This window comes from Canis lupus, chromosome 10 (assembly GCF_011100685.1).
Source record: "Canis lupus familiaris isolate Mischka breed German Shepherd chromosome 10, alternate assembly UU_Cfam_GSD_1.0, whole genome shotgun sequence".
Classification (NCBI taxonomy): domain Eukaryota; kingdom Metazoa; phylum Chordata; class Mammalia; order Carnivora; family Canidae; genus Canis; species Canis lupus.
Window position 1 is genome coordinate 17,526,628 of NC_049231.1, and position 23,079 is coordinate 17,549,706.

The 23,079-nt window shown below is 61.1% G+C and overlaps 1 protein-coding gene across 6 annotated transcripts in view; it reads right to left on the bottom strand.

The window, feature by feature from the left end:
- Nucleotides 1-887: 887 nt before the first annotated feature.
- SHANK3 (SH3 and multiple ankyrin repeat domains 3) overlaps nt 888-23,079 on the bottom strand; it is a 47,110-nt gene continuing 24,918 nt past the window's right edge. Inside the window, exons 18-23 of one of the 6 annotated variants that reach the window (XM_038550076.1) lie at nt 20,655-20,678; nt 17,029-17,159; nt 16,413-16,497; nt 9,438-11,697; nt 2,526-2,553; nt 1,373-1,493 (exon numbers count right to left, since the gene is read on the bottom strand). In XM_038550076.1, coding sequence (XP_038406004.1) covers nt 1,473-1,493; nt 2,526-2,553; nt 9,438-11,697; nt 16,413-16,497; nt 17,029-17,159; nt 20,655-20,678 — 2,549 coding nt within the window. In that variant the 3' untranslated portion in view covers nt 1,373-1,472. The other 5 variants (XM_038550070.1, XM_038550075.1, XM_038550071.1 and 2 more) reach the window with 5 other exon arrangements.

Genomic DNA, 23,079 nt, shown 5'->3' on the forward strand with positions numbered 1-23,079 from the left:
GGGAGGCTTCTCTGCTGTGGTTGCCCGACAGTGTGGGGAGGAGGCCAGGCCCCTCCCGGGAAGGGGCCCCGTGAGGGACTCGGCTGGGGGCGGCCGCCAGGGCTCTGGCCTCCCCAGGGCAACGGTCTCCCAGGCCACCTGACCTAGCTAGTGCCCAGCAGGACTCGCGGCCTGCCGCCCCTCCTCCGCGCAGCACCTGAAGGGTCGGTGGGGCACACTAGAGCTCAGCGAGGGGAGAGGGCCGAGCCAGGCCTGGCCGGCTACTAGGACCCTGGCCAACCCCAGACCAGCTGGAGCGTCCCCCGCCCCATGTGGGGTGGCAGTGGCAGTGAGGGGCCAGAGATGGAAGACTGGGCAGCAGCAGCGCAACCGGTGGGGGGCTGTCGGGGAGGGGAAGGGAAGCTATTAAGGACAGAGATATTTGTTCCTTTTCTCGTTCCAAATATAGAGTGGATTAAAATATGCAAAACAGGAGGGCTCCTAGGCCCCCAACCGAGAACCCCAAGTCTCCCCCCTCCCCCCGAGTCACCAAGGTGTGTCCTGACCTCGCATGCTGGACTGGGTCCCCCCCGCCGTGGGAGAGCAGCCGCCAGGCGCTGTGCGGAGGTGGTCAGGCCGGAGCACCCACCCCGGCCCTCTCCCGCCCCAGCCGCCGGCCCCTCGCCCTTCCTGACCGTGTGCTGGGTGGGACTCGCCGGCCGGGGAGGGCACTAAGCAATGTACAGGGCAAGTCTCCGAGCAACAGCAAACAGGACGATTCATGCAACATTCCTGGCCCGGGCGCCGTGGGGGGGGCGGGCCGAGCCCGCGGCCCGGGGGCGGGGGCGGAGGCGGGGGCAGGAGGGGGCCCTGCCGGCAGGGCGCGGCCGGGGCGCGGGGGCGGGGGGGCGGGGGGGGGGCGTCAGCTGCCGTCCAGCTGCCTGAGCGCGCGCTCGATGTTCATGCGGTGGCCCACGCGCGTGACGCCCAGCTCCACGAAGTCGTCCTTGGTGAGCGCCGGCAGGTGCGCGCCCTCGATTTCGTGGTCCTCGAAGCGGTCGCGGTGCTCGCCCAGGTGGATGCTCTCCAGCCAGTCGCCCACGTCGAACTTGCTCCAGAGCTGCAGCGGCTTCTGCTGGAAGGGCCGGCGCGGGCCGGGCGCCCCGGGGCCGGGGCCGGGCGCGGGCGAGGGCAGCGGCGACGGCGAGGGCGAGCGGCTGCGCGCGCTCACGCTGCGCACCACGAAGCGCACCTCCTTGGGCTCATGCGGGATGGAGAGGCTGGACGACTTGAGGATGGTGGGGGGCGTGAGGCCGAAGGGCCGCCCCGCGCCCCCCGCGCCCGCCCCCAGCCCCTCCACCCGCTCCAGCGACGCGGGCTTCACCGGGCTCGGGGCGCGCCTTGCCACGGGGTAGCGGCCGCCGGGCCGCACCGGGAACGAGGCCCCGCCGCCCGGGCCCCCGGGGCTGCGCTGCGCTGAGATGGTGCTCAGCTCACCGAGGCTGCTGAAGAGCCTGCGGAGGGAGAGGGGGTCAAGGCCAGGTGAGGGGCGCCCGGAGACGCGGGGGCAGGCGGGGCGGAGGGGGCGCAGCCTTGGGGCCACAGGAAGGCAGTGGGCTCCCAGGGCTCCGGCGAGGGGCGAGGGATGGGCGAGGGGCGCCGCTGCGTTGGGCCCCCAGGGTCAGGCCAGGGCCCTGCACGGGGAGAGGGGGCCCCGGGCTCAACGGAGGGTGCTGTGAAGACTAAACCCAGTGGCGTGGCCCCCTTCAGGCCAGGGGGCCCCCAAGAGCTGCCCACCGGAGGAAATGTGGCCTGGCCTCTGCCGCCAAAGGGCTGCTGCCCCACCCCTGACCCTCGGCCCTGGCTCTAGGCGCTGCGGTGCACCCAGGCCCTGGGCGGGGAGCCTCTGGCAGCACCCCTCACCACTCCTACACGCAGCTCTGCTCTCCTGAGGAAACCCAGAGAAGCCTGGGCGGGCTTCGGGGATGGCTGAGTCATGACAAAAGCTGGTGGCTGCACAGACTGACCAAGTCCATGAGTCAGAGACAGACAGCAGGCAGCATTCGTGCCCACGCAGAGCAGCGGCACGTGCAGGCCGGGTACGAGGCAGCGCCACGCCCGTGGCACGGCCCCCCGGCACAGGGCAGCAGGCTCAGCAGCAGCACCCACACGTGGCACAGGCATGCAGCAGCGGGCAGGAATGGTGGTGGCCTGCTCGCGACAGACGCAGCAGCAAAGATGTGCGCGCACAGACACACACACACACAAATGGTACCTCGCTGCCCAACATCACCTGACAGGACCCCAGACCTGCAGCCCTCTCTCTCCAGCACGGCCATGCTGGGAGGCCCACCTGAGAGGACCTCCGGAGAAAGCCCACCCCCTTATCCCACCCCCTCCTCTCCGTTCCTAGCCCCGGTGATGCCCAGGGGAAGCCTCAGGGGGCTGTCGGTGGGAAGCCCCACGAAGCCAAGCAGAGCAGCAACCAGGGTGGCCGGGCGCAGCGCATGGACAGCGAGAGGCATGGGATGGGCATGCTCACTTACACAGCCGGCGCTCAGGACCACCGCGCAGCTAGACAGAGCAGCCACATGCAGATGGGCGGGAGAGAGCAATGAGAAAGAGTGTTAGCAGCCCAGGCCCAACAGCAGGCACGTGGCCCCACTCGAGCTATGGTGTGGCAGCCAAGGACACATCTCCCTGGCCAGACACCTGCGGGGGAGGAACTCGCTGCAGTGGGAGGGAGCACACCTGGGGCTGCTGGGGGAGGGGGCTGCAGCCCCAACCCAGGCCCATCTGGGTGGGCTCCTGGTCTGCCTGTGGGGCTTTTCTGGTTTGAGAAGCCAGGCAAGAGTAGTGCCCATCCACCAGCTTTTCTTGGGACGCTGTGTGGCAGGTGCTCAGCAGCCCCTTGGCACTTGGGGACACTCTCTGAGGTCTGAGCAGCCTCTCTCCAGTGGCCAGCCCACCTCCCCCCACCGCCCCTGCCTAAGTTAGGCTAAGCACACTCCTCTGGGTACCCCTGCCCACCTCCATGCGACCCTGGCCGGGGCCAATGCCACAGCGCATGGGGCACCCTCGGCATCCTTCCTCCTCTTGATGTGGCTTCATCTTTCCATGTCCCACCTGTGCAAGTGCAACCTCTCCCACTCAACCTGCGCTCCGGTTCCCAGCTTCCCCCACCTTCCACTGGCTCCTCTCCTCAGCCTCTGCCCCTGCTGCCTCTCCCAATGGCTCAGGCCCACAGCGGAGCCTCTTGAGGAGACTAGATCAAGCCTTCCCCCCACCTGCCCCCAGGAGACACCTGAGGTGGGCTCAGGAATGGGCACCAACCAGAAGACCCCTCTCTGTTCCCACCACACCTGGCCTCCCTGGCACCACCTGGGCTTTGGGGCAAGGCAGGGCAGCAGTGAAGGGAGAGGAGGAGGCCACCCAAGGGGATGTTGCAGGGGGTGGGTGGGTGCCCAGGGTTGTGGGGGAGGGGGAGGCAGCGCTGCATAAGATGCTGAGAGGACGATGGCCGGGAGAGGCCCCCTACAGCCCCCACACAGCGACCCCAGCCTGAGGACCTGCATCTCAGGAGGGAACCCTCCCCAGCCTACCCCAGAGGTTACGTTTCAGTGGACCCATGTGGGCGTGCCTAGAGGCTCGGGTGTGACCGAAGCATACTGACAAGTTGGCAGGACCACAGCCAAGCTGCGAAGGCAGAGAGAACAGGGTGGGTGCTCTGAGCCCAGAGCAGGGTGTGGCCTCCAGAACCTTTATGGCCGATGCTGGAGCCTCCTCGTCTGGCAGAGAAGTAAGCTGGCTCTAGTAGCACCGAGGAAGAGCCCCCTGAGGAGATGGGTGCTGGGTGCAAGGAGATGGGCCCCTGCCCGAGGATACGGCTGGTGCCAGGGGTGCCAGGGGTGCCATGAGGGCCTGAAGTGCCATGTTCCACTTGGCTGGGAGTGGGGAGAGAGAGCCTGTCCTAAGGATGCCCAGGGATGCTGGACAGGCCAGGAGGCCTAGAAGAGCCTAAGGAAGTCTGCGCTCCCGAGGGAGTGGCTGAGGGTTCCCCACGGCCCAGGTGCCTGCTCCTCCTCTCCTTCCTCTTGCGGGGACAGGGAACTATCACATCGCCCCCTGGGCAGGAATCCCAGCAGTATCCACAGCCAAGTTTCCATGTTCCTCTGCACACCCATCACTGTCCATCGCCTCTCTCGGCTGTCTGACCACCTCCCGAGCCAGGACCCAACCATGGCATGATCACGTCCCAGCACCCGCTGGCCTCCCAGAGGGGGCTTCTGGGCTATCCACCCTCTAACCAACAGTACCTCACCCCTGAATGCCGGCAGCATCTCCTCCGGATGGCTCAGCGAGGCTTCATCCCCCGGACGTCTCCTCCACCAACATCTGACTGTGGTACTGCCTCACTACCTCGTAACTCTTCAGCCACTGAGGCTGGCCTGGTCCCCACCCCCCACATACCCAGCAGTTACCAAGGCAGTAGCAGGACCCCTTGCTGACCCCTTCCTCTACCCCTTCCTTCCTAGCTGGGCTTCATGGGTTCTCCTTTCAGTTCCCACTTTCTCCTGGGCTGTATGGTCCACTCCCACCCCTTGGCTATGGTGAGGTGTGCAAAAATGCTACGTGTAAAGCCCAGCTAAGCTCCCCTGAGCTCCAGACCTCTACAGAGGCTGCCAGACATCCTCCCCACACCAGGGACCTGGGAGCCACCATCAGCTCCTTCTTTTCACCTGGAGGGCTCCTAGCATTAACCCAGGTCCTCATCCTCATTCCCCCAGCCACCTCAAGGTCCAGACATTTCATGCTCACTCAGGCTCTCTCTCCTCATTAGCTAACTGTCCTCCTGGACTCCTAGGACCTAGCACAAAACCAGGAGCACAACTTACACTGGAAAAAATGTCATCACACAAAAATAACTTGATGTGTCTCTCCCAGGCTTGGCTGCCTATTGGACCATTGGTACCAACAGAAAAGACAAAGCCCAAGCTCTGGTCCTTGCCTCTGCCTCAGGCCTTCCGCCACAGCACTCCTGCAGGGCAGGTCTAGGCCCGGGAGCTTCTGCAGTCTGGGAGCCCCAGTCGGGGAAAGAACCCTCAACAGCAGCACAGAACTAGATACAGACCCGTAAGCTTCAAAGCACACTCTGTGGCCACGGCGTCTCCAGCCTCTTGCCTTCCCACTGCCCACATCCGCTCATAGCTCCAACCTCAACACATCACCTCATCTGTGAGCCCTTCCTGCTCTCCCAGCAGAGTTCGGGGCTCCCGAAGCACGCGACCCAGTTTCATGCAACATTGCACTGGCCATCACACAACAGGTGTCAGCCCAGGTCCCGGAGGAAGCCCAGCTGCCCTTGAAACACCTGCAGTCACACAGGGTTGCATCCAAATCCCTGCCAAACATGTCAGCAGAGCAGGGTCCCTACCCCATCAGAGGGGCGTGTGTCTCCTGCAAGACACTAAGCGGTGACCTACTACTGACGGGTGTGAGGCCATGGCACAGAGCACCTCAGAGGGGTGGGGTGTGCAGGACAGACACCCCCTTCACTTTGTATTTCCAAAGCCATTTCTCCATGAACGTCTTCTGTAAAACCTGATGTGAGGGTCAGACAGCTGTAAAACTGAGAGCCACAGCAGAACTCTGTCCCTGCGGGGCTCAGATCACACGCAGGATTCCAATCCAACTGTGGAGCATGGAAGACAAATGGAGCTGAGTGCAGACGTGGCCCTCAAAGACCTCGGTGGGGCTCTGAGAAGACGGCTGTTCTGTCTACACCAGAGCTAGACCCGAAGCTGGAAGCGCAGAGTGGGTGCATAGTCTGCAACCAATGGTCCAGAAAGCCAGAGGTCCTAGCCCTTCCACCCAGAAAGATGGCCCCAGGACAGATGAGCCGATCACTTCAAGTTACTTCAGATCTGTGGCATACAGGGCAGCTTAGGTTGCCCGAGAAGGTCTTAGGCTATGGGGCGTCTTGTGGCTACGGGGCATCAGGGCGGTCAGCGGGGAGGTAGGTGAGCAGGAAGGGGCGCTGCCCCTCCCGTGACATCCATTGGATGAGGAAAGGGACAGGTCCGGGAGGTGAAACCCAGGGAACCCAGGGACCAGGGGACGAGGCTCAGAGGTGTGGCCCTCCAGGGGCCTCTGCCAGGACTGATCCTGGGAAGGAAGCAGCCCCACCCAGACGTTGGGACTTCCCACACCAGGAGCATTTCTCCATGACACGGTATCATGGGCAGCCCGTCCCTGAGAGAGGACTGCAGCCCACAGCCAGCGGCGGAGCAGGAGCCACCCAGCAGCCACGCGAAGGCCGACTCAACATGTCGCCACGTCCCCTGCTCGGCCCCTGCCTACAGCCAGAAGTGGAGGGGGGGCACTCCAGAGGACTGTGGTTTCACCCAGGTCTGAGGGCAAGAGGGGGAACACCGCGGAGACAGGATGCGTGACCGGGAGCAGGAGGGCATGTGGAGGGCAGGGGGATGGGGAGGCTACACTGACGAGGTCGAACTGCGTGGATGAGTGATTGCAGAATATCAAGGACACGCCGTGTGTCCTTCACACAACTGACACATACAGGTGGCAGTGTAACGAATGAACAGGTGCGCATGTCTGCGCGATGGGTTACTGCACAGAAACCAGTGTCTGTCACCAGAAGGGGCTTAATGACAGAGGCTGCGGAGGTCGGCTGGACGCCACCACTTACTGGTTCCAAGAGACCTCTTTAGAACCTTAGTTTCATTGTCTGGAAAATGGAAATTATACTACAGCCCATCTAACAGAAGGGTTATAGAGGTGAAATAATAGGATCTGATGTTTTCTAGTGCAGTATCTGGCACTCTTTTTGAAACAATTTTATTTCTTTATTTTAGAGAGAGAGAGTGGGGGAAGGGCAGAGGGAGAGGGAGAAGCAAACACCCCACTGAGCACGGAGCCCGACGTGGGGCTCGATCCCAGGACCCTGAGATCATGACCTGAGACAAGTCAAGAGTTGGACACCCAACCTACTGCGCCATGCTGGCGCCCCCAGAACCACAAAGGGCCTGGTCGAGTGTGCACCAAGTGAGAAACCACCATGCGGGAGCCCTGAGCTCAGAGCTTCAAAGTGATGCTGTATCACCCTCATGTCACAGGGGAGGGACTGCCGTTCACAGGAGTCAAGGGGCTTGTCCAAGACTACAGAGCTCAGATGCAACAGCTGAAAGTTGAAATCCAGCGCCCTCTGACCCTAAGCTGATACCAGGGAATGAAGCTGCTGGAGATGGCAAGGGCCACGTCACAGGGAACCTCTGTCGTTTCAGGTTACCTGGCTTCTGGGACCCTGCTACCAGGACCTGATTGTCCTCTTGAGAACCACACTCCCTCACTCTCAGCACCGCATGCCCTGGCTTCTAGGAGAGAAACGATTCGGGCCTGGCCAGCGGCAGCCTTACATCCCGCTGACCCCAGTGATTCATTCAGAGGAAAGCAGGGGACCCACATGAAGCCAGAGCTGCAGTCTGGCAAGAACCGGGGAAGGAGGCTCACTTTCCAAAGGACCTATGGAATAGATGGGACGGAAGGTTTGCAACTGCCCTTCCCCATCCCGTGTCCAAAAAAGAAAACAAACAGCGTCCTGGCACAACCCAGAGCCATGGAACAAGAGATCGTTTCCCTGACAGAGGAGAGATGCTGAGGCTGCCCAGCCGCCCCATGGGAGCCAACAGGCAAATGACCAGACCCAGGCTCACCTGAGCCTGATCACCTGATCATGGGGTTTGACAACCAGTAAATCAGAGTCCTGCATCTGCCCTTCAGTGGTATGTGTCCTAAGCCACCTCCCTAGATTTCAAATCACAAAAGACAGCTCGCATTTAGCTCAGTTCTTTCATGTGTTCAGCAAATGTTTATTGAGGGCCTACATGGCACCAGGCACTGTGCTGCCCACTTTAAATGGCTTTAATTTTCATTGGTACCAAGGGACACAGGGGAATGGACAGGCTGGCAAGGGAGGAGAGGCAGAGATGAAGATGGGGGCTGGTCGAGGGTGGATCGGGGACCCCCTCACCCTCAGGGGTCAGGTCCTGCAGAGGCCCAGGATCCAGGCTACTCGTCCCATATGGACACCCTTGGCCACTGTCAGGACACTTTCAGGGCACTTTCAACATCACCCTGCCGGAAAGAGGGCTTTCTATTTAGCTGGGAGTTGGAAGAGCGGAAAGGGGGAGAGGGCCCCAGACCAAGCCCCTGAGATGACTAAAGCTGAAGAACAACATTCCTGGACCACTTAGGAGAGGCACCATGAGCTTCCCAAGCCCCAACTTATCTTTTGAATCCTTAACTAGAAGAAGGTAAATGAGACAAACCCTTGTGAGTAAGCCCCGAATCCCTCACTGCTCTGTGAACGCTGCCTTCCAAGGCCTTCTTCCAACACCAATGGGAAAGGGCCCTGGAGGCTGGTATTCAGGGAGCCAGAAGGAGGAGCCAGGCAGTAGCACCCCACCCATGCCTCACAAAGCCAGAAGAGGGAAGAGGGCCAAGGGCTGGCCCGGGAGGACCAGCTGTGCCTTAGACCAGCACCGGGGGCAGGAACCAGCTCTCCCAGCAGTGTCCATGGAGCCCACAGGCCCAAGGGGGATCCCCTTCAGGAACAGAGCCTTGGGAAGGGGGGGTCCTCAAGGAGATACCTGAGGGATCAGCCCAGGGGCTCTGGTAGCATTATGGGAGCAGCACCCCAGCCCCTTGCTCAGTCCCTCCCCTTTCAAGTCCCCACCCCGGGTAGGAGGTGGGAAGAGAAGACAGAGAAGGTACAGAGAAAGCAAGAGGGCAGATGGAGGGTGCGGAGGTGGTGTGACTTCCACCAAAGAGTGACTTCTGAATGTGCTGTGAAAATCGTACACCTGAATCTGTGCTTAAGGGACACTGAGGCAGAGTGGAGAGACAGGAAACAGGAAGCTGGTGGGGGAACCCCAAAGGAAAAGGAGTCCGCGCACTCTAAGCCTCGAAAGGAAGCAAGGCAGGAGGCAGCTACAGGAATGGGGGCACCAGCCACGTGGCCACCGGGGGTAGGGGGAGCGGGTGGAAACTCCAGAACGGACCACAGAAGGACCCTGACTAGTAGAGGCAGCTTCGGTCAGGAGCAAAAGAATAGGAGCCCGCGTGAACCCGAGGCGGGGAGTCTCCGGGAGGGCCGGGGAGGTGCTCGGGCCCTGCCTGGGTCTGTCCCCCATGGGTACCCAACTCCCAGTCCCAGCACCAACAGGGACGGAAAGAACACCAGCCCTGATATTTCAGATCCCTGACAAAGCAAGGGCGAGTCAAGGACAGAAGTGGACAGGGAGGAGTGCCACAGATGGGTAGGGGATGGGACAGAAGGGACCACGGAGGGGAATGGAGGAGGCCGTGGACGCACGGAAGGAAGAACACAGAGGGGCCGTGGACATGGGACAGGACCCTCCCCACACTGCCCTGCTCACCGAGCTGCCGCGATGGGCGACTTCTTGGCAGGGTCCAGCAGGCCGCCCAGGCCACCGACCGGCTCTTCCCCCAAGGAGCGTGTGTCTTTGTTCAGCTGCTGCAGGCGGGAGCTGAGCTCACTGATCACAGTTGGTTTGTCATCTTCGGGCCCAGGGAGCCCCCGGCTCTCCACGGGGTCCCCCCACAGCTTGGACCTTCTCTGGAAGAGGTAGCGAGGGCGAGCAGGTCCAGCAGCAGAGGCCAACCCAGCAGAGGCGGCGTGGTGCTGCTGGGCCATGAGCTCGCTGTCCGAGGACTGCTTCAGCAGCGGGTCCCTGAAGGTCACCGGCCCCTTCCCCAGCGGGGACTTGAGCTTGGGCTTGGGAGGCACTGGTGGCTTCTCGAGTAGAAAAGTGTGTCCATCGGCGAAGGAGGTGTGGGTGTCAGTGAGTTCCCCACTCTCTGAGCTCAGCGTGGACATGCTGGACACCGTGGAGATCGTGCTTGTGGTCTCCAGGTGGGGGTCGCTGGAGCTGCGCGTGTCGGCCTCCTCCACCCCTGAGTCAGCTGCAGACTCAGGCGCAGGCGGGGGCTCGCTGCTCGGCTTCCCTGAGGCCGGGCCTGGCACCGTGGTGGGCGAGGGACCTGGGCCAGGAAGGGGGGTGGCCAGCAGGACCCCGTTGGCAAACTCTTCAGGAGGCGGCACCAGCCCAATGCGGGCCAGCTCCTCCCTGGTCTCCTCATCACTGGAGGACAGCTGGGCGGGCGGCAAGTTCACGGCAAACACCAGCTCTGGCTCCTCCTCCGAGCTGCCCTGGCCGGGCCCGGGGTCTGTCGGCGGGGCGCTGCCGGGGGGCTGCGCCCGGGGGCTAGCCAGGGGCTCCGCCGCCACTGCCGACTGTGGAGGGGCGGGGGCCAGCTCCGGGGTGCTCGGCCGCTCCTCTTCAGCCCCCAGCCCGCTGGGCTCCTGCCCGTTGCTGGTGGCATGCACGACGATGAGACCAGCCGGCCGCTGCAGAGACGTGTCCAGGACGCTGAGGATCATGGACTTCTTGTCCTCCGGCGACTTCCGCTCCTCCCGGGGTGCTTTCTCCGGCTCCCTGCGAGCAGGCACAGGGACCCAGGCTGGACTTCTTGGGGAGAAGGCTGGGGAGGCCAGGGCCCCTCGCTCGGAGTCGCGGGCCTGCACATCCACAAATAGAGGCCCGGGACGGTCAGCGTCGGGGCTGTGCACAGGCGTGGGGGACCGGGAGGGCGCCTGGGAGGCCAGAGCCCGCTCCCGCGCGGCCAGGGCCAGGGCCAGGGGCGAGCTGGGGTCCAGGGGCTTGCCGGTGAGCGGGTGGATGAAGGTGGAGCCTGAAGGCCCAAGGCTCGGGCCGCTCACCAATGGCTTCAGAGCAGAGACGGGGGAGGGCAGGAGCAGGTCGCGGCCGGTGGTGGGGGCGGCGCCGGCGCCCAGAAGGCGCTCGTCGATGGAGCGGGAGGGCTGCAGGGAGGGCAGCTCGGCGCTGGGGGGGCTGCCCTCGATGGCTCCCACCGACAGGAACACGGTGGAGCGGCGCCGCTCCTCCAGCCGCCGGTCCTTGGCCGGCCCCGGGCCGCCGAAAGCCAGGCCAGGGCTGTCAGCGGGGCCGTAGTCGAGCCCGCCGGGCCGAGGGCCGCGGTGCGTCGGGGAGGGCTCGCGGGCAAAGCTGCCACCACCCGGGCCAGGGCTGCCGACGGCCAGGGCGGCACGCTCCTGGGCGTCCTCCACCTGCAGCTGCTTCACCAGGGGGCTCTTGCGGCGCTGGGGCTTGGAGGGTGCGAAGATGCTGGCGCTGAAGGCACCCAGGTTGGCGTACGGGCTGTCGGGGCCTGGCGGCCGTGGCCTCCGCTTAGGCCGCTCAGGCGGGGTGACAGCCGGAGGTGGCCGCGGGACGTCGCCCACTTCGGGCGCCGAGTCCTGCAGGATGATCATGGAGCGCGCGCGCTTCTGCCGCTCGGGGTAGGGCAGCGGCCCCAGGGGCGCCCCGGCCTCATACAGGCCTGTGGCCCCCGCGCCCAGGCGCGCCTCCAGGCCGGGCTTAAAGCTGGAGCGCACAGTGTCGTAGGCGCGGCCCGGGGGCGGCGGAGGCGAGAAGGCGGGGGGCGGCCCCGAGTCGAAGTAGTAGGGGGCTGGTGGGGGTGGCGGCGCAGTCTGGGGGGGTGGCGGGATGCCTCGGCCCTCGCGCATGGAATCTTGCATGGACGTGCTCCTCGGGAAGCGCCCCTCCAGGAGGGACGCCAGCTTTTCATCCTCCCCTGCGGACAGAGGGGATCCAGTGAGACCTGCGGCCCGTCCTGCAGAGGAGCGTCCCAGGCAGCAAGAGCCACAAAGACACCCCCTGAGAACCTGGCGGGAAGCGCTAACCAGACTGGGACGACAGGGTCCCGCAGGGTGCAGAGGCTGGGATTGAAGCAAAAGGGTACACGGGGAGCCCAGAATAGGGAATCTGAGCAGAGCCCCCCAGTCTGGGCTCCTCCCTAGATACCCAGGCTCTGCACCCCGGGGGCCCCTGCTGGCTTGGGAGGGTTCTTGGGAAGACCTGGGGAGAGGTATTAGTTCAGATGTAAGGCAGAGGAGGGCTCCACCAACAACCGAGAGGACGGAAACTCCGACAGCCCAGGTTAGGGCCAAGAGCTGCCCAAGCCCCACTGCACTGAGGGCCCAAAGAAGGACCCCCCAGTCGTGAAGACAGAACTGCAGAGAAGAGGTAGGTGGCTGGTGCAGGGCTTCCATCCAAGACCGAGCAGGGCCACATCACAACAGTGGAACCAGCAGGTGTGCACCAGTGGCAACCAGAGAGAGCAGGAAGGGAGGCGGTCAGAAATTAGGGGGACGCTCTCCCAGAGTGGGAGTGATGCACTGGCTGTGCTCAAAGGGACAGCAGGACTGTGGCCAGCTGAGCCATGCATCTGGCAGAAAGAGAGCTGGTGCCCAGGGGAGGAGGTACTTTGTGAAAAGACAAGCCCTGAGAGGCTCCATCCCAGAAACCCAAGTGGACTGACTGGGAGACACTGCTTGTCACTGCCGCCAGCTTAGTGGCTGGGTGTGGAGGAAAGAGGAAGAACTAAAATTGTTCTTGTAGACTAAGCACCTAATACATGTTTCAGTCCCACTGCCTCTGGGCCAAGCCCCGGGCCCCTCTGAAACTCAATTTTCTCATGAGCAAGACAGACTTAAAACATGACACACTCTGCCTGCCTCAGTGTGCAAGAGTTAGAGCCTGTGCAACAGCAGGGCTGGGATGCTCAGGGCTCGCGCTGTCCTGCTGCCTGGCTAGAACCTGGCAAGTCCTCCCTAGTGGCCCTGTGGACACAATGTGGATACCTGTGCAGTTGGTGTGTGCGGTTAGGCTGCAGTGTTAGCGCCATCTGAGGAGAGTGGATGGATGGCCCCAGTGCTGACATACACACGGGTCTCCGGTAAAGGGCCTTGGGAATCTACACCTGGCTTCACCCTGTGCTTGGTCACATTTTTACGGACTCACTACAATACAGATTGCCTGTTCCCAGCCACCCCTCCTTTAGCCACCAAGGCGGTCTGCTCAGGCCCCTCGTCCTGCATGACAGCTCCTGCACCCCCAGCACAGCAAAGGGCTGGCTCTCAAGTAAACGCTGAAGCTTGAGCTCTAGCATTAGCAGTTACCATCTGACATTCCTTGACCTTTTAGCATGTCCATTTCCTAATCTCAGGAGAAATGCTGGCCCCCATTGTGGGACTGCCAGAGCTGGAGCCATTTAAAGCTTACAGCACAGGGCTGTGCACCTAGAAGCATCCCAGGAAGGTGGCTGAGGTCATGAGCATTGCTATCATGTGTAGGTCTGCTTTCCAAAGACCCCCACCACTGGACACAGACCTTGTGCTGGGTTCATTCATTCAGGGTCTCCTCCCTACTGCATTTACTGGGCAGCAAAGAGTCACCTACTGAGCACCCACAAGCCTGTGTGTGAGACAGAAAAGAACTCCACGAAAGCTGGTGCTCCTAGAAGATGCAGATTTGGCATGCCAAATTCTAACCTAGGGTGAAGACAAGTCACTTGCCCGGGATGAAATGGGGAATGTGTTGTGATACCAGCCAAGGTGGGGTAGGGCCCTCTGCCCAACGAATAGTAGCAAGTACTTCTCCAGTATCAGCCGCTGTTGCCTGGACTCAGCCTGAGTGCAGCCCACTGGGTGAGCTCAGGGTAGCCTGAAGGCAGGTACTAGACAGTTCTCAAGTTTCTAGATCGGGACCCTGAGGTTTCAAGGACTGAATCATGTGCCCAGGGCCACAAGAGGTGAGAACCTTGGCCAACATGCATGTTGGTGACAAGCAGCAGGCCACGCCAAGGGAACCAAAGATGAACCCGACTCACTCAATCATGGACTGAGCACAGGAGGGTCCGGAGGAATCAAGAGGCTCACACCCAGCAGGACAGCACTGAGCTGCACCGGGGCCGCGCTGAGAGGCCCTCTGGGCAGAGCGAGGCCAAGTGCAGAACAGCAAATTCTGGTACACCCAAGTAAGAGGGAAACAGAGATAAATGTCCCCAGATGAAGTAGGTTAGGGCTAGGGCAGGTGCCCAGGCCCCCAAGGCAATGAAGAGCCCACTGGGGGTCAACCAGAGGGCTGTGGGTGGTATCTTCTCTGCAGAAAGCCCCCTTTGGCCAGATCTGGACAGTCGGCTGGCCTCGGGTCTTACCAGAAGACAGGGGAGGCAGCTGTGTGACCTTGGGGAAGTCATTTTACCTCTTTACCTGCTTCCTCATCTGTAATATCACCTCAACAGGGTCACTGAAGTATTAAATGAACCAGTGTCCATAAAACACAGTGTGACAGTAAGTGTTAAATAGGTGTTTACTATGATGGTGAACAGATGATGGATGTGGCGGGGTGGACAAGGGTAGATAGATGGACAAGTGGACTGGTCAGTGAATGGATGGACAGGTGGGCAGGGGAGGGGGATTAGATGCCTAGAGTGACAAGCACTGGGTGGGGCTAGCGAGATGACCCCATCTGGGATCAAGAGAGATGGCTAAGTGTGGGGTGTGACAGTAGCTGTGGGGCATGAGGTCCCAAGGAAACAGGTGCAGAAGGCAAAGAGGCTAAGGACACAGCCTTGAGAAGGACCTACATTTGGTTGGGGGGGGAGGGGCATTAAAGACTGAATAGGTAAAGCCTAAGAACTGAAGGAAGGACCAAGAAATGTCCTAAAACCTTGGGAAGGTGACTGTCATGGAGGAAGAGACAAACATATCAAATGCTAGTTGAGGTAAGAGAGTTCATGTGTCCACCGGAAGGAGTGCCCTGAGAACCCCCGGGTTACAGCAGGTCAGTTTTAGGTATGGATAGAGCTAGCCTGCCCCGGGCTGAGGAGCAGGGGAGGGACAGGAGGTAGCAGATATAGGCGCCTTCTGGGAAGAAGAGAGATATGGAAAAGTACTGGGGGGGGGGGGGGGGGGCGGTGGCCAGGCAGGTTCAAGGGAAGGGGAAGTATAGGAGGCACCCAGGGTAGGAGTAGAGGACACAGGGAGAGGGATGCTGGTGTCCACGGAAGGTACAAGAAGGTGGCACACTGGATGGGGAGCGTGAAGGAGCTCAGCTGGATGGGGAGAGGTGAATGGGGGCGCAGGAGGCACCTGTAGAGGTGGACAGGAGGTGAAGTGGGGGGAACAGTGGATGGGGCAGGGCGGGGGGCACATGCTGGACTGGGAACAGTAGACGGGGGGGGCAGGGGGCTCACACCAGATGGGGAGAGGTGGACGGGGGGGGCACAGGGCTCACGCCAGACGGGGAGAGGTGGACGGGAGGGCAGGGGGCTCATGCCAGATGGGGAGAGGTGGATGGGGAGCAGGGGGCACACGCTGGACGTGGAGAGATGGACGGGGGGGCAGGAGGCTCACGCCGGATGGGGAGAGGTGGATGGGGAGCAGGGGGCACATGCTGGACGGGGAGAGGTGGACGGGGGGGCAGGGGGCTCACACCAGATGGGGAGAGGTGGGTGGGGAGCAGGGGGCACACGCTGGACAGGGAGAGGTGGACGGGGGAGCAGGGGGCTCACGCCGGACAGGGAGAGGTGGATGGGGAGCAGGGGGCACACGCTGGATGGGGAGAGGTGGACGGGGGGCAGGGGGCTCACGCCAGATGGGGAGAGGTGGATGGGGAGCAGGGGGCACATGCTGGACGGGGAGAGGTGGACGGGGGGGCAGGGGGCTCACACCAGATGGGGAGAGGTGGGTGGGGAGCAGGGGGCACACGCTGGACAGGGAGAGGTGGACGGGGGAGCAGGGGGCTCACGCCGGACGGGGAGAGGTGGATGGGGAGCAGGGGGCACACGCTGGATGGGGAGAGGTGGACGGGGGGGCAGGGGGCTCACACCAGATGGGGAGAGGTGGGTGGGGAGCAGGGGGCACACGCTGGACAGGGAGAGGTGGACGGGGGAGCAGGGGGCTCACGCCGGACGGGGAGAGGTGGATGGGGAGCAGGGGGCACACGCTGGATGGGGAGAGGTGGACGGGGGGGCAGGGGGCTCACGCCGGACGGGGAGAGGTGGATGGGGAGCAGGGCACATGCTGGATGGGGAGAGGTGGACGGGGGGGCAGGGGGCTCACACCAGATGGGGAGAGGTGGGTGGGGAGCAGGGGGCACACGCTGGACAGGGAGAGGTGGACGGGGGAGCAGGGGGCTCACGCCGGACGGGGAGAGGTGGATGGGGAGCAGGGGGCACATGCTGGACGGGGAGAGGTGGATGGGGGGCAGGGGTCTCTTGCTGGACAGGGGGACAGTGGATGGAGAAAGGAAGCATCAAGGTCTCTTCCGCACAGTGTCTCTGGACTGGGGGAAGGACTGACCCACATACGTTCACAAAGAAGGAGATTCCTGGGCTGTGACCTGGGAGAGCAGTTCTCGGGGGAAAAACTGGAAACCCCAGTAGAGGGTTGGGAGACAGGGTCGTCGAGCCCCACATCCACCCCGGCCCCATTCCCACCGTACCTACAGACTTGGTCCGTGGAATCCCCTTCCGAAGGGAGCCGGGCAGCTTCTCTGGGCCTGGGAGGCCCTGGCGCTCAAACAGAGACTGTGGGAGTTGGTGGGTTATACGGAGGTTCTGGGGCACCGGGGCCCCCAGGTCTCCACCCAGCCCCAGCCATGCTCCTAAGCCTGGGACCAAACATACACCACCCCAGGGGCACTGGCACTGACGGAGCCCTGAGCCAGGACTGCGAGCAGGCCCTGCCCGCGGGGAGCGGGGAGCGCTGGGTAGGGTGGCTGTGGATGCCGCTGGGGGAGTGGCCACAAGAGGTGCCCCCACAGGGCTGGGGGGCGTCTAGGTGGTGCAGGGTGTGGCTGTGCAGGGCTCCTGAAACCCACAGTGTGAGGAGTGAGAGCTCAGCGAGATGTTAAACTGGGGCCATTGTGCGGGCTTGATGCCCTGCGTGCAAGGGAAGCCACAAGGCCCTTCACCCCCAGCCCTGGAGAGCAGGGGCCAAGTGATGGACTCCCACCCCAGAAAAATGCACAGCCAGCCTGCAGGGGCCATGGAGCTCGGACCCCCAAGCTCCCCCCACCCCCTGCCTCCCCGGGCCCCAAAGCTGCTGGGGCGACTTACGCTGATCTCGGCAGGGGTGATCCTCCGACTGGTGGGCCGCTGTTTGACAGTGGCGGCTCTTGAGTCGGCGTCCGCGATGTCCGGCCTCAGGGTCGGCTCCGTGGCGGCGGCCAGGATCTCATCCAGCTTCTCTGCACAGCCGAGGGAGGCATCACTCAGCCACGTGGATGCCGAACCTGCCCCATGCCCGTGCAGCCCCACTGCTGCGTCCTCCCCCCGGGGCCCGGCACCCTGCGCCCCCTCCTCCGGACCCGAGCCTGGGGAGCCTGGGAGCCAAGCATCACGCATCCCCTCTGAGTCCCACCCCAGCCGGGCCGCCGTGGGCTCAGGGGCGTCCAGGTCACCACTGCACTCCAGGACACACCTGACTGGCCACAAGGGAGAGGACCTGGGGGTGGGGGAGGGGAACAGCATGCTTGGAGCCCAAAGGCTTTCTGAACTTGTTTCCCTTCTCCCCGTCCCGTCCTCAGCACCTGGTGTCTCTCGTGTGTCTGTGGCTCTGCTGCACCACAAGCTAAGCCGTTCCTGGAGGACAAGGCCGAGGACAAGGCCCAGGACAAGGCCCGGGACAAGGGCCAGGACAGGCCCTGGACAAGCCCAGGAGAAGGCCCAGGACAAGGGCCAGGACAAGCCCAGGACAAGCCCCGGACAAGGCCCAGTGTACAGCAGGTGCCCATCGAAGACAGAACAAGCCCGGAACGGATGGACGGGATACTACTGAAGACAGAAGTCACAGTCCCGGGTGAGGGACCTAAAAAGACGACTCCCATTGAGGCCAGGAGGCCCAAAAAACTTCATCCACAGAGAAGCAGCCCCGCGATGGGTGGGAAGTGGGAGAAGAGGACGATGCTGGCGGGGGAGAGGTGGGGGGTGGCGGGTGGGGGGCTGGAGGGACTCCCAGCAGCCCTGCGAGGCAAATGAGGCCAGAGCCCGGCAAAGGCACCAGAAGGCCTCACGCAGCCTTCTTCCCAAATCCATCATAAAGAAAAGCTCTGTTTGCTTGTTTTTTATTAAAGCTGTTGAATGTTTTTTAAAGTGGGGCTTTTGATTATCCATGTGACTTGAAAATTTTGTTAAGCACGTGTGTGAGAACCAGCAGCTCTGCGGGCACGAGGGTCGTGCGTCGGGTGCAGCTCGTGCAGCCCAGCGGCGGTGGGGCCAGCTCCCGAGCCTCGGCGGCCCCACGGCACCCCACTCATCCCTGAGCCTCTGCCAACCCCAGAGGCCTGTGTCGGGGCCAGCCTGGCCTGTCACCAGGGCCCCGTCACCTCGCCAACACCTCCCCGGCTCCCCCTGGCTCTCCCTCTGCAGCCCACCCAGCAACTGCCAGGGGAAAGAAGTCAGTCCCTCCAGCTGCCAGCACCCAGCCCAGGCCGGACCCGTTTGGCATACGGAGTCTGTCCTGACTTAACTTCCCTGTGACTCAGTTTCCTTATCTGACGAAGCAGTCGTGAAAACGGCAGCTGCTTCAGCGACGGCTGTAAGAATGGACCCACACGCAAAAAGCGCTCCAGTTCCGCCTGGCTCGGCGTCAGCACCGAAGACACACTACACCTCAGCTCCTGCAGAGCTGGCGGGCTCCCAGGAGAGCCCATCCTCTCCCCTGCATGTCCCGAGCGCCCAGTCTGGGCCCCAAAGAGCACGGGAGTTCAACAAATCCACCTGCAGACCAGCTCGCAGGCCCCATGCGTGGCTCCCAGCGCCGCAGGGAGGGCTCGTGAGAGGGCCGTCCTCTTGTCTGGGTGATAAGCAGGCAACTTCCCTTTGGAAGATGAAATCACCATCACTACCCTTCATTCAGTCCCTGGTGACTTCCAGTTAGAAGAGCTTCCCATGACCCTTCATCCCTTAAAACCATACAAAGAAGATGCTGATACTGCCCTTGTTTTACCCAAGAAATGAAGCTCTGAGAGAGAAAGTGCTCCAGACCACAGATCCAGTAAGAAATCAGACTTCACAACCGTGTTATCCAGGAACTGCAGACATAAAGACATGAGTGGAGAGGAAACATTTCCGTGGGGCACGTGGGGTGTAGAAGCCGCATCTCTAGGCCCAGGTGAAACCAAGCAGTGTACACATGAAGTCAGCAGAGCAAGTACCACTGGACGTGGAGAACAGTGCTGAGCCCCGGCAAGAATGCTTTCCAAAAGGAAAAGAAGCAAGAATTCTGCAAACTACGACCTGGTGAGCTTGACAACAATCCCCACCATTATTAGAAAATACCTCTTTTTTTTTTTTTTTTTTTCAATTCATGACAGATGCAGAGAGAGAGGCAGAGACACAGGTAGAGGGAGAAGCAGGCCCCATGTAGGGAGCCCAGTGCAGGACCCGGTCCCGGGACCTCGGAGTCATGCTCAACCACTGAGCCACCCAGGTGCCCCTAGAAAATAAATTCTTAAATAAATTATCTTAGACACTTAAAAAAGAAAATAAGATCCATTAGGAAGCAGGTCTGGGGCACTGGGAAGGGACACTCCTGTCAGCCTCACATACACCGGGTGTAAGGATCCCGCATGAGGTGGGGACACAGATGCTGAAGCCACCGGAGCCCGAGCAGGAATGAGGGGCCACAGGAGCAATGCACTATCACGTCACTTCCCTTACACTTCCCTTACAACTTAAAGAAGTGCACAGGCCACAGCATAGCACCCTGGGAGCCCCGCTAATGAGCTAAGGACACAACCAAACTGTTCCAGAAATAGCTTGTGTGTCTGTCTCACAGGGCGAAGGAAAGCGTCCCTAGAGGGGACCTAGCTTTAATACCTGGAGAGCACTTCACCTGGCACTGGGGGAGGGGCAACAGGAGAGCTCTGAGGGTCAGGTTGCAGGCCATGCTGGAGAGTCAGGGCCCAGACACGGGGCACCAGTGTTTCCCTGGCACGGCGAAGTGAGGAGCAGACACCAGGCACACAGACACGTGCCTGAGACCGCAAAGCCACCTCAGGCTTCCATCCGGCTCTGACTCCTATTCAGCCCAAGAAGAGTCCCCTGTCCACTCGAGACATGGAGGAGGCTGGCAAAGGCCAGATCCTGAGACCTCACTAGATGCAGGACCTCAGACTCTGCCCCCACATGGAGGCTGGACACATATAGGAAGGAGCCTGGAAGGACACAGGGGAACTGCTGGAGGGGCAGGGGGCGGTGAGGTCAGCAGCCCAGGCTATGTTGGGCAGAGGGGCTCCAAGCTCCCCTTCCCATGCTACGGGGCCCAGACCCCTGCTCAGAAGGCACTGTCAGCAGCCCTGGGCTTGACCCCACAAAGAGTCGGCACAGAAATGGGATTCACGCATCAGGCACAAGGAGCCCCCAGAAAACAGCAAGAAAGCATAGGCCCGAGCTGAGCAGACCCCCCAGCTGGGCCCGCTGAACCCTTGCCCCACCCAGCTCCAGGAAGTGGCACTGCTCTGCCTCCCCAGGCTGCCTCTGGGGCCCTCACATCCCCACAGAGCCACACCCCTGGGAACTCCCCCTCCATCCCTCCCCAGCTCCCTCCGCTGTACCCACACCAGATCCCCAGGGACAAGGCCAACAGGGAGGCACAGCCCCAGCTTCTAGGCCCCCTGACTTGAACAGAAACTTCCCTGTACGGGGATCAGGTAAAGTTGGGGACCCAGCAGATGACTCACCCCCTTTCCTTCTCCGAATGGAGGCTTGCAATCAAGAAACAAAGCAAAGGGGTAAGAGGCAGGCTTCGTCCCTCAGCATCCGGGCCCCTTCCCTCTCCCACTTCCCATATTTCCCACTTCCCAGCCCTCCCAACAGCCAGGACCTCCCAGGTTCCCTGCCTACACCCCCCATCAGACCCTAAGGGGCAGCTGTGCCCAAATGCCGAGTTCGTATGTGGCTTGAAACTCAAGGCAGAAACCACCACGAGCAGGCACATATGCTTGTGCACGTGCACGTACAAGCACATGCACACACATTCATGCACTTCCACTCACACGCATGCATGGATGCGCTCATGCACACACAAACATGCACGCACATGTGCAGATGGCCACATACACTTGGTTCCATCAACTGTTCAGAAAAAAGGCAACCCCTCCCCCCCCCCCCAAACACCCAAGTTCAGAGGCCACTGACAGTTTCAGTGATCACCCCTGAGTGTTCTGTGCAGTGCGTTTCCAGCAAGGGGCAGGCCCATGTGTTTGCCAGACCACAGCCAATCAAGAACCACACGCGGGCATGGCACCTGCCCCAGCATTCTCATCGCAAGAGAAAAAGTGACCCAAAAGTTCCAGACTTCTCCAGAAAGCAGATGGACAGGAGGGGCTCAGACCCTCCGAGGCCCTCCCTGTCCCGAGTCTCCACCGTCTCTGCAGCCCCAGCATATTACTGGTTCAAGCAGGTGAATATGTGGTGACCACAGGAGTCCCCCCCATGCCGAAGGGCACGGAGAGTGTCCCACCTTTCCTCCTCCTCCTGCCACCCCACTTACAAGGAGAGCTCCTACCCCAACCTGTTCCTCTCGTTCCCATTTCTGCCAGCCACCCCAGGCCCTCATTTTCTGGGCATCGCCTCTGCCCACACCATCCCCCACCAGGATGCTCTTTACCTCTTCTCCCTCCCGCAGGACCTGACTTCTCCCCAACACCCACCGAGCAGCAAGAAGCCACTTGGGCATGAGCTCCCACCTTTGCCACCTGCTTTTTCTGTGGCCTCACACTTCCTTTCTTTCCAGATGTTCAAGTCATCTCTCAATAGACCACAGCACCCTAACAGCTTCTATCACTTCTCAACAGTGCAACAGAGAGCTGGCATGTTTATGCTGGTAATGAACCAACAGGTCTTATTTCCGTCTTATAAAAGCACAAGTGCTGGATCATGGGGTGATCCCTCGGGTACCTGGGGAAACCCTGATGCTGGCCTGGCTTCCTCAAACCTAGAGAAAGTCAGCCAGTGGTCTGGCTTCCCAGAACAGCTCTCCTCCAGGGGCAGCAGTGGCGTCTCCTTCTCTGAAGGGAGCTACATAGAGAGTCTGGGTCCAGCTTCAATAAAAGCTATGACCCCTCACTCAGCAGTATGGGTGGTGGCTCTGTGCTAAGCTGTCCCTTTGTCCTCCCCCAGACTCTGCTTGGGTAAAACCTGGTGGAAACAATGCTGACCTGAGGCAGCAAGAGCAAGCCCCTCTGGAAGACAAGGGTGTGTAGACTAATCCTGCCACCCAGCAGCAGGAGTGCCCCAGAGCAGTGCAGAGAGGAAGGAGGCTCTTCTTCTACTCACTGGTTTCTTCACACAGAAGCACCCCACAGAGTGGAAGGCCACTCTTCTGTTTCCATGGGGCTCAGTCCCCTGGTCCCTAGATGCCCATGCACCTCTTCAAGCAGAACTTGGAGGGTCCCTTCTGAACATGTAGCTGAACATGGCTACGTGACATGACATGACAGCCTCTGGAAGGAGACTCCCAGGACCCACCCACTACAGCCTTGGTCTGGTGTCTAGCCAGACCCAGCCACCCACTGATACTGGTTTACTGATCAGTTTGGAGCCTCCATCAGTGTGATGGATCAGTTCCCCATGGCTAGTCTTGGACCCTTGTGACCCTGAGGCCAGAGGTCTACTGGCCTCTCTGCCTCACTCTTCAATGAGCACGTTTAGCTGGGTATAGAATTCTAGGTGGAAAGGCATTTTTGATTCAAGACTTTTAGGTTATTTTTCCATCGTCTTCTAGAATCTACTATTGCTGATGAGAAGTCTGCTGCCATTCTAGCCATTGATCCTTTCTGAGTTATCCAGCTGCTTTGGTAGGTAAAAATTTTCTTTTGTCTGTGGGGTCGTGAGGTTTTACTATGACAGATCTAGATGTAGATTTGTTTTTATTGCCTTGCTTGGAGCCTCTTCAAAATAGAATTTCATGTCCTTGTTCAATTTCAGAAAATTCTTAGCCATTTACTCTACAAATATTGCCTCTTCCCCAATCAGTTCATTCTTTCCCTCTGGAATTCTCGTTAGACCCGGATATTCTCACTTGTCCTCCATTATCTCTTCTCTGCTTTTGATAGTTTGCATCTCCCTACATTCTGTGCTGCATTTTGGGTAATTTCCTCAGAA